Raw genomic sequence first — 11,771 nt, forward strand, 5'->3', positions numbered from 1 at the left:
GAACGAGAGCCTCCCATTTCCCTCGCCGCAGGTACATACACTTCTTCCCTTAGGTCACTCACAAGAACATTTTTAATGCAACTTAATACATTTATAATAAAATGCTATATTTTTTTTAAAGATTAATATGTAATATTAAAATGGATTACATACAGTGTTTAATTATTTCTTTAGAATATTTCTTTAAAATGAGAAGAATAAGAAAGTTAAGTCTGGTGACAGACTTTTTATTTTATTGCATTTTTTCATAATTAATTCATTTAAATCAAATGAACAGTTTTCAGAACAGATTTATTTTGCCGCCTCATGACAGACAGCTAAAGGACACATGGCTGATGTCTCAAAATTCTTTCCTTTCCTTTCCTTTCCTTTCCTTTCCTTTCCTTTCCTTTCCTTTCCTTTCCTTTCCTTTCCTTTCCTTTCTTTCCTTTCCTTTCCTTTCCTTTCCTTTCCTTTCCTTTCCTTTCCTTTCCTTTCCTTTCCTTTCCTTTCCTTTCCTTTCCTTTCCTTTCCTTTCCTTTCCTTTCCTTTCCTTTCCTTTCCTTTCCTTTCCTTTCCTTTCCTTTCCTTCCTTTCCTTTCCTTTCCTTTCCTTTCCTTTCCTTTCCTTTCGGCCCCCTAATTGGCCCCCCACCCTTCTCGCTCTTCTACATACCAATGACCCACCCCCTTTTGCTCAACTAATAAGAAAATGTTGAAAACTAGTATCTACAACCCCTTTTCTGCTGTCAACCAATACGAGGCAGCCCAAAGTCACACCTTTCAAACTGAAGCTCTCAACTTTCTTACATCTCGTTGAGACTCGACAGAGAGGTGTGTGTGTGGTGCACTGCCTCCCGTGTTTGTGTGTGTTTTTGCCGGAGTTTTAGATGTGTGTAAATAGTTGTCACCATAGGCTCTGTTGTTGTTCCAACAAGAGTTGAAGTAGTTGGATAGGAATTTGTCTTTGTTTGCTGTTGAGGTAAGTCCAAACTATTCAGACATCATCTTCGAACTTACATGGTAAATGACATGCTAGTCTGCAGGGGAAGATGAAATTTTGTAATGTGAGACCGAGCGCTCTGTTCTTAGCACTGTAATGTAATGATGCTGCGTCGACTGTTTTCACTTTTGAGTCTGAAGCCTGTTTAGCAAGATTGTAATCATAACTGAGCTGTGGGGGGTTGCAGATGGATGGAATGTTCTTTCTATGTATGTTTTACTACTTCTCATCGCAACTTCAGTAAATGGTGCCGTTTAAATATTCAGAACGAGAAACATGCATCCCCACTCCAGGACACATTTATGTCAGGGGATTGTGCAGGCCACAGGAGGGGGACAACCGGTTCCTTGGACCAAAGAATAGGCTAAAGCATAGGTGATCATAGCGGGTCAAAGTTGAGGTGGCGCACCCATACAAATGTTATCTCGTGCCCTGTGAATGTATGCGTTGACCCTGTGGGGAACCGAGAGGTGCTGGGGAGAGTTCTAAGAGGAAACTCAAACTCGCTGTCTGGTTTCAATTTGAAGCATGTCTCATTGAACAGCCTGCATGCAGATAGTGAACATGCCATTTATTTGGAGAATTTATAGTGTCTTCAAATGCTTTTTTCACAGTAATGACTATTCCAAATGCTTCTTTCTTTTCATTTTCGGTCAAGTCCGGGACATGCTACAGAAATGCAATTCTGTACATTCCAACACGCAAACAGTCATGTCAGTCAATGAGATGTTTGCTGTCATGCAGGTTCCTTGTGACAACCACACCCAGAAACTCAATAAAATCCTCATAACAGATACTTTTAATCTCATTTGACGCTGATTATGTAGATTTCCGCCTCTGTTTGATGTTACGGTAATAAGCAATCACTTTTTGTCAGGTCTAGAGTACTGGTGGATTGTTTTGGCTATTGGTTAATCATTTATCATCACCCCATGTCATGGCCTTTGTACAAAACAGAAATCCTGATAACATCTTTTTTTACCGCAAACACGCTAGCAAGCTATCACAAGGCCACTGTGATAAGATAATCAGTGACCGGTTTGTTTGTCAATCCTGTTAAAAAGAAAAAAGTTTCTCTCTCTGTCTCTCACTCTGCAGCCCACTCTTTATTCAATACATAATTTCAGTGCAACCAAATAGGCCCCATTACTGTCATACATCCACTGATATGCAGTAACAGTCTTTCTCAGTTTAATAAAAGTTGTAAGGGCAGGTTTTGAATGTGGGACCTCTTGTATAAACTTTTGAACAGTAATGTACAGTATGTATGTGGGTAAAGTGTTAATTATTCTCATATGTGTGTATTTTTCCCTCAAGGCTCTATAGTTTGCCTATATGGCAGTGGTCCCATATGTGTCAAGCATTTATAGGATGCCCCTGTGTGTGAGAAAGCTCTGTGTTTATGACCGAGCATAAAAATGCAACCATAAACCTCCCGCTGGACAGCTACTGTAACTGCACTCTAATCAGCCCATTAAACCTGCCATTAGAAAATCTCAAAGCCCCACTCATATTATACACTAATCTTTTTACTCCCCATAAGTGCAGTCTGCTAATGAGCGTAGTGGTAATCACAGGAGCGAGGGAAGAGCAATGGAGAGGAAAAAAAAAACTGTCTTATACTTGGAAACATATTATGATGGAAACATAATATATTGAGATTTACCAGGAAGGAATGACTCAAATCCACATAATGAGTTAGTCAGTTTAGTTTATACAGAGATATCTGCTACCAAGAAATGTGGAAATGCTGAAGGTTTGTTTACACAGCACTGAAAATGGAAAAGTTTTTATGCGTTTTGGCCATTCATTTACACAACAACAGTGTTTTGGGGGCCTGAAAATGCAATCTTTTGAAAACCGTAAAAAAAAAAAAAAAGTTTTAAAAAAAGACAGTTTTACGTCTCCATGTAAACAACAAAAATGTGAATTTGTGAAATAATACATATTACAGCCTTTTTATTAATTTTTAAAGATTTGCGTGAACAGGGATTATTTTGTCTGTTTTCAGTACATCGCTGTCGTGTAAACATACCCGTAGTCTACATCTAATTTATATCCGTTTTTCCATAATGTAAAATACCTTACATAATACACCGTTTTTTTTATATAAAGTCTGTCGTAAAGGTTATTGATGTTGGCGTTTCTTGTCAGGAGTAAAGACTCTGAATCAAAACAGCAGAAAAGACATTATACACTATCCATAGACTTATGAAGTTGCCATGACAGCATAAGACTATTCAAACGTCTTGCTTTTGCCTTAAAGGCATCTGTAATCATATCTCTACTGTTGTAGTACAAAACTAGGACTGATCCCTCCACAATGTTACACTAGCATAGGTGTATTTTCTACATAATCCAGAGATAGAGATGGAAAAAAATTCCTGAGGCCTTTAATTCTTACTACACATATATACATCACTGTTGGATTGTGTCTTGCTCCATGAGTGTTGTTTTAAGGTGGTGTCAAGTTTAACTTGTAGATAAATGAACTCTCATTGTGTCTTTCAGCTCAGACTTTGCCATGCAGAGGTTTGACAGAGACTCCGAGGTGTACAAGATGATTCAGGAGAACAAAGAATCGCGCGCGGCTCCCCGCCAATCTAACACCTTCAAGATGCTACAGGAGGTGCTGGAGGCTGATGAGAAAGGTGAGACGCACACTAGGGCTGTCAACGAATATTCTAAATTCTAATAGTTTAAAAAAAACAATTTCAAAGGTGAAAATTAATATTTGAATATATATATATAATTTTTTTTTTTTTTTTTTTTTTTTAAACACCTGCGGTAGTAGAGGCGTGGCTGTCTGCTTTGCTCATGGGCGTACTCTCGCACCTGAGGGTGAGAAGTCGTACAGTCAGGCACAGCTGAATGTTGACGCGTCTTGCAGTGAAGATGGCATAAACTGCAGAGCCCAACTCAACCGCAGCAGAGAAAGCTATTTTAACCCTCCAAAATCTAAAATCCATGTCTGGAAGTACTTTGGATTTTGGTCAGTAGGAGGTAAAATTGTTGAGCTGCTGAGATAAAGTTGAATGCAAGCTATGTAAGATACAGTTAGCATACCATGCCTCCTTTTATCAAACGTTAAACAGAAACATTACTAAGTGTAGGCTACTGTACTGACTCAAGAGATGTTGCATTAATAAATCAACAATAACTACTGTACTGACTCAATAGATGCTGCTTCCACTGGTTTGATTATTTACCGTTTCATGTCAAGGAAAAGTTCCATGTTTACCACAGCACAGCTCGCTCGGAGCGTTCACTATCCGGTAAAACTTAAATTAATATTAATAATATTTGTTTCAATCACTTATTAAAGCCTGCCATATTTGGGACAAGAGGCTTGCACAAAACTCTTGATCAGCACTCAGTTTGTTCATTTAAAACGTTATACCTGCAGAGAACAGCTTCATCTAGGTGATTTACTTGTTTTTGTGTAATTAATGTTTTCAAATATGTTTAAACTTAAATTGACTACCTATGCAAGTAGTTATGTCTCTTTGTATTAATTTGTCATGTTATTGACGTAATGCACGTCTTTGACAAAATGCACAACCAGATGCTCGAATAATTCGAATATTCAGGGGTTTTTTTTTTAGAGGAAATATTTAAATGTCATTTTTGAGCAATTTTGACAGCCCTAACACACTCTTTGTCTAAAGTGCTTTGGGAAATTATTTTCATTCTTTGATATTTTAAATGTGTAAGTTTAGTTCACATTTTTCACAATTGCTCACATTTTAAAATATTGATATCAGAATGGGGGTTGACGATATAACCTCAAAATTCTATCACAATATTTCTGGAATTTTTGCGATAATGATATTTTTGACGATATAGAAACAAATATATGGAACAAAGTTTTATTGGTTATTGCAGCTGGTAGGCATGCAGCAGCATTTATTAGGGAAAACTAAATGAAGGGCATTGATTCATCCTTTTCCAATGAGCTGCTGTCATTGGTGACAGAATATTCAGGGTTCAAAGTGTAAATCTATTGTCATAAGGTACAAGTTATTAGTGTAGTGTTTACAAGTTATAGCGTTTTCACTGGAAATCTTTGTACAAAAAAAAAAAACTATAACAACATTTTAGTTTATCAATAACTAAAGTAATTTGGCTGGAAGGGGTGCAATAAAATTGTTTAATGCACGGGTAGTTCCACATTCATTCATACACCGACGGCGATGTCAGCCATGTAAGGCACCATCCAGCTCGTCGGGAGCAGCTGGGGTTAGATGTATTGCTCACAGACACTTCGACACATGGTCAGGTGGAACTGGGGATTGAACCACCAAATTTCTGGTTTGTAGACAACTTACATGAACCACTGAGCCACTGCCGCCCCATGGCAGTGGCTCATAAAAAGTCTGATTACACTGTATTCAGCACAAATACAAAGTTTGTAATTTTGAGAAAATAATGTTTATGCGTAGTTTTTGAAAAAAAAATTAAATCACTGAAATAAGGCTATTTAACACATTTAAACATTTTTTCACAAGGCTGTTGTGAACAGGCACAAGGATGTGGTTGCCTATAGTTTTTTCTTCAAAACAATGTGAACCATTTTGATCACTCATTCATACAAAACAATATAGTCATTTAACTTTCGCAAGACACTTGTTGTCAGAATGACAATAAAACTGTAAAAGTACTTCATAATATTACTGTTTTTGCTGTATTTTAGATCAAATAAATGCAGCCTTGTTAAGCAGAAAAACTTTTTTTGAAAACATTAGAAAATCTAAATCTTTTGACCGGTAGTATATAACTGGGTTTACACATAACGACAACAACACAGAGCAGTGGAAAAAATGTATTTATTTTTGGCCATTTGTTTGTTTTTTGGCAAAACGGACAGCGCAAGATGAACGAAAACGAATTAGTCTCTCTCTACTTGAACGCGCTTGTCACGTGTCTACTTTTACTTTACTTGAGCGTGCAAAAAACACAACATATGTAAACGGACTTAGTCAGAGCATGTTACATCAGCGTACCATTCAATAAATGGGGCAGTCATGTACGGGACAGTTAGGCCCTATAAACAGGATGTCTCAGCTAATACGGGACAGTTGGCAACCCTACTTTTATATAATACTGCGTTTAATATAATTGAGCCTAAAATATCCTCATTTCGTATGGGTATCTTTATTTAGTATTGAGGTTGCCTACCTATTTCATATTTCAACATGTTTCCATTTCCATTTCAAACATTTGAGTCTGCCAATAGTTGAACTAGTAGCTTAAAGTGTGAAGTTTATGCATCCATAACGTTAATATAAGTGAGAAGAAATGGTATATCTTAAAATCGCATTCTTCTTATTCTGATTATTACTTCTTATTGAGAAACCTCGCTGTTTTTATACGGATTACATAAACAGATAATATTTTTTTATATAAATGACTTGATTTAAAAGTAGACAATCCAAGCTTAATAAAGAGTTATCTGTTGTGTCTGTGTGGCAATTTTTCTCAGAGTTTTCTGAGTATATTTCACATGTTTTTCAGAATGGACATCACAAGGAGACAGACGGGAGAACACAACAGTTTTTTTTACGTTTTAATTTTCAGTGTACATAAATGAAAGTAGACACTTTACAGCTTTGTAAAGACATACCGTCCATATCTGTGAGGCCAAAAATGACTATTTTAAGTTGTTTTACACTGTCATGAGGAAAAATCCAACAAATCACATGGGTGCGTTCTTCAGGTCCAGGGGGTTAAAAGAAATTAAGCATGGACATAAGTATGGACAAAGTCAGTCAGGGTGATGGTAAAAGCAATATTCTTCCAAGCGTTGAATGTTTTATCTTTTGTATTCACAGAGGGCGCCATCCTTTATCCAAGCAAGTTGTCGCCAAGCCCTTCCAAGGCCACGTCCTCTGTTGCTGGAGGGCAGAAATACCACACCTGTGAAAAATGTGGCACCAAAATTGTGTAAGAGAAAACACACAAACACCTAAATCCCTCAGTTTCTGCGCACACACCTCTATATGTGCTCTGCACAGGCACGCTTCGATTGCATAAGAGGTTAATGAGCCGGTAACTTTATGAAAATCGCCTTTAGGGAAGATTCATTCTCATCATATTTTCAGTTGATGGACAGTGGTTATTCATTTGTTTATGATCATGTGAGAATTACAGTTCAACATCATGAAGTCAGACAAAACACTTGACCTAGACAGCATTTTAAGGCACCTCCAACGAGAATAGTGTACCCAAAAGTACCGACTTTTGACAACAATCTATGCTTCAATGCTGTTTAAAAAGAATCCCACATAGAAACTCATGTACTTGCTTCATACGCTACCAGATTTTCAAATCGTTCTGAGCCCAACAAAACAACACAGGGACACATACTTCATTGCTAGGAGATCCCTGACAAATGAAAACTATTGATATCCTCACACTGGATGGAATCAGAGTCTGAAGCTAGAAAAAATCGTTGTCTTTGCCCATCATACACCCAAAACACCAAGTGTTTTTGGTATTTTCAGCCCGACGCAGTTATCTTCACGTCGATCGCCACAATGTTTAAATAGCAAATGCACTCGCGCCCATCTGTTTGCCCGGCTGGTCTGAAAACAATGGTTGTTCAGGCACATTTTTATTTTGAGGTAACTGAAATAGACTGTGCCGTTGACCAACAAAAACCTGGTCTTAAATCAATAGCTCAGTATTTTCCTCAGCTCAGTTATTTAAAGGGTGTGTTAGTAATATGTGCCTATAAGCGAGTCCACAACGTGTATACACTCTGCTTATTACACACACAGGGATGCGCAGCAGCATACAAACATTTCTAAATATTAAAAATAAAAGGAATCCTCTCTGGAGAAGCGTTCAGTCTTTCCACTCGCAAATTCCGCCATTTAACCCTCAGGAGTCTGAGCTGTTTTGGGGCCCTTTAGAAGTTTTGACATGCTCTGACATTTGTGCTTTTTCAGTTGCTTATGAACACATTCATGGCAAAGTGTAATTACACTGTATTCACCACAAACTGTGCTACCATAATATGTGAGCAACACGTATGTACATACTTGTATATTTGACAGAATAATGTTTATGCGTGGGTTTTGAAAAAAAAAGTTTTTAAATTAAGGCCTCAAAACACACAATAGATATGCAGCCACAATATTATGCCTGGAGTTTTTGCTTCAAACTGATGTGAGAATCATTGAGCCAGCTAATTCACATAATACAATACATTGATTTCAATTTTCTAAGACACTTTTTCTTTACAAAGGCCATATGCAAATAGGCGTGAACGACCATGAATATATATGAGTATCACACCTAAAAGAGACAAAAGACCCGCTTAATGAGCTGCATAATGAATGAGCCTCTGGTATGTGACTGAGAGCTAAGCAACAGGACAAAGGAAATCTATTTTGTAGTTTATTTAAAATAGTCAACAAAGGCACATTACAGAGGCCTTTTTATTATTATATTTTAAATTATCAAAAGATTTGACCACACTGCAAAAAATGCTTATTTGGTATTTGTTTCTTGTTTTCAGTCCAAATATAAAAAATTAAATCAAGATTAATTTACTAGATAAGTAAAATGACAAAAGATATTTGTTATTGTTGTTTAAAAATCAAAACGTAGTGAATTTTTGCTTAAAACAAGTAAAATGATCTGCAATGGGAGACGAAAAATAATCTTATTTCTGTTTGGGACTGAAACAAGAATTCAATCAGAAACAAGATTATTTTTCTTACACTATTGGCACATAATAGTTTTTTTTTTTTTTTTTAAAGAAAAACTCACTTTTTTAAGGTATTTAGACTAAACAAAAAAAATTAGTAAGAAGATAATTTCTTCAGGGTACTATTCAATTTTTTTTTTTTTTTTTTTGAAAGAAGTCTCATACTAAAAAACAGTAATATTGTGACAATCAGTCATAGTGTAAGTGCAACTGTTTTTTAAAGGGAATGGGAGATGAGACTGATTGTTTTATTATTGCCCAAAACACACCCATGACTCATTAAGAGACTAGGTACAACTCTTTTGGACAATGCACCTGGCACGCAAACTGTTTTTTCCATTGTTAAACTAACAAAACGGGATTCTAAGTCCCAATGTGCACTTGTGCCATGCGCTTTAGACCATACGCTCAGATCATTCAAATAGGGTCCTAAATCTGTCAAATCTGACTGCTTAAAATCTGCAGACTGGCTCTGATTTTAGGCAACTAGCATCTACCAGTCCATAAATCGGCAAAAATCTAGGCAAAAGTCATGTAGTGTATTCCTGCCTTACTTGATATTCAGTGAAGAGCTCACTAAGTAATAGAACAGAACTACTATTGTGTTCAGTGACTTAAAAAGTTGTATTTCTCCTTCTCCTTTCAGCACTCAGGCTGTGAGGATTTCAGACGATTGCTTCCGCCATCCAGAGTGCTACACCTGTACAGAATGCGGGCTCAACCTAAAGATGCGCGGCCACTTTTGGGTGGAGGACAAAATGTTCTGTGAGAAACACGCCAGGGAAAGATACCTGGCTCCCGGCGGTAGCCCTCGCTCTGTTGTGTCCCCACACCACTGAGATGCCCAATCAGCCCTCCCGACACCACCTCCAAATCCTCTAGTTGGCTAGGAGCATAGGGAGGAGAAGATGATGTCATTGTTACGTTGTCCAATGGGAACCAAATAGAATGTTTGGCAGAATGTCACTTGAAGCTTTGGGACCTGGAACAGCTGACTCCTCTCCTCCAGTTATTGTTACACCCCACAACTAGAGACTTTTGGATTTGGAAGGGGGCATCTGCATTAGAGCGTGTGCTGTTTCTATAACAATCAGCATATTACAGTTGAATTTCTACATTGCCTGCCACTTCCACACGTTGTATTATGCTTTGAAAACGGCTTGTGTTTCAATAGACATTTACCTTGGGTTTATCTTAAATAGTTTGTATTTTTGGCTGCAATTTGTAGAGCTTTTCCATATACTGCGACTCAAATGGTTAGATGCAACAAGCAAGCATCAGCGGTGTTAGTGCACACAGGACTGGTTTCCTTGGTGTGTTCGTGTGTGTGAATATTTGCAAACGGTTACATTTATTCCAGTTTGCACCTGTTTTTGAAGGGTTTGATGATTACTTGGAAGTGATTCTTAGTTTGATGTAAATTTCTCCCTTCATAAAAAGAAACCACCATCCGCAACAAATCCTCCATCCACACACACTTACAACTCCGCATAATCGTTTTGCCATTTGCTTTGTATTAAATAAGTGAAATATAAGAAATGATGATATTTGTGTGTAAATATGTTTATTTTTCACTTTAAACTGTATGTGGTCTAAGCGGAGGGTTTTGCACGCACTTGTCTGTGTTCAGGGTTGCATGTTTCATTTTGACTGTATCGTGTATTTTTGGGTGAGAGAGGTTTGATCCCGCTCAGATACACAGTTGTGTCTTTGACTGCAGGAGAGAAGAGTATCAGAGTGAAAACCTGAAGCCACGGTTTAGGGAAACATTTGTGGATCAAATACATCAGATGAATCATGAATCCTCACATTGTGTTTGTAGGGTTCCCTCTCTTTGCCTTTTCCGTTTCAAATAAAAACTGATTATAAGCGGATGAATTGTTTTGTCTATTTTGGTTAGAATTCCATATTATTTTGCACAATTTTTACTGAAGGATCTTAGTTATAATTGCTAAAATAATGTTTTAATAATTTTTAAGTTAATACTTTGTTCAAAACAATCACTTTATTAAAGTTTGTTTTATTTTCTGTTTATTTTGATAAATAAAAATCATTTTTATTCCATAAGTAAACTGTCAATATAAAATGTTAAAATTAAAAGATATTTAAAAATGACAGAAACCAAATTTTAAAAAGCAGATTCTGAAAGCATTGCATGAGATCCTGTAATAATTTAATATAGATTTGCAGTAATAATGATAAATTATATATATGTATCTAATACAATAATAGCTTTTTCAACCTAAATAGGGGTTTCATGCACCATTTTTTAATGTATTTATTTGTGTCCATAGGCTCTAGTCACATTTATTGTAGGGTTAATTTAGACAGGCTCTACAGTGCACTGATGTTTCCAAGCATGAAGAGGGAGATTTTAGAGTTTTATTTCAGGAAGCAGAAAACTAGGCTTTTTCCTTTTTAACTTAAAGGGGGGGTGAAATGCTGTTACATGCATACTGATCTTTTTACACTGTTAAAGACATGGATTCCCATACTAAACATGGACAGTTTCAAAAGTTAAGGTGGACGTTTGATGGGAGTATTTCTTTGTCAGAAATACTACTTCTGGTTAGTCATAAGTTTCGGCAAGTTTTTTGCGATCGTGCGTCCACTTGACGTTAATGGGGGCGGAATTTCCTTGTATGGGCCTTACGGACAATTCTACCAGAAGCGCGTGAGAGAGAGAGAGCGAAAGTAACAGGCTACGCCCATCAAAGCGCTGGCTTGTAGGATGCTGCACAGGTGATGTGCACAATTACAATGTCACCAAAAAAGTGCCTTTTTGATTGCCAGACCAAGACAGTCCTGCACAGATTCCCCAAAAACCCCACGTTAAGGCAACAGTGGATGTAATTTGCTTTTCCGGATCAGCAACTGAGTTGCGCGAATGTTTATATCTGTTCGCTGCATTTCGGTGCCGACTGTTTCATAAACAAGGCCCAGCTCGACGCCGGATTTTCCGATCGCCTAATGCTGAATGATGGAGCAGTCCCAACGATAAAGGTCCCAACGTTAGAACCGCAGGCTGTGAGTAAGACTGCTTCAAATGTCTGTGTTTTTGCCTATGCTCATCAAG

The 11,771-nt window shown here is 37.3% G+C and overlaps 1 protein-coding gene across 1 annotated transcript in view; it reads left to right on the forward strand.

Moving 5' to 3' along the window:
- The window catches only part of pdlim2 (PDZ and LIM domain 2 (mystique)), a 102,821-nt gene extending 92,248 nt beyond the window's left edge, over positions 1 to 10,573 (forward strand). Inside the window, exons 8-10 of the mRNA XM_067414641.1 lie at positions 3,493 to 3,632; positions 6,813 to 6,924; positions 9,342 to 10,573. Coding sequence (XP_067270742.1) covers positions 3,493 to 3,632; positions 6,813 to 6,924; positions 9,342 to 9,534 — 445 coding nt within the window. The 3' untranslated portion in view covers positions 9,535 to 10,573. The remainder of the gene's footprint in view (positions 1 to 3,492; positions 3,633 to 6,812; positions 6,925 to 9,341) is intronic.
- The last annotated feature ends 1,198 nt before the right edge of the window (positions 10,574 to 11,771 follow it).

This window comes from Pseudorasbora parva, chromosome 13 (assembly GCF_024679245.1).
Source record: "Pseudorasbora parva isolate DD20220531a chromosome 13, ASM2467924v1, whole genome shotgun sequence".
Taxonomy (NCBI): Eukaryota; Metazoa; Chordata; class Actinopteri; order Cypriniformes; family Gobionidae; genus Pseudorasbora; species Pseudorasbora parva.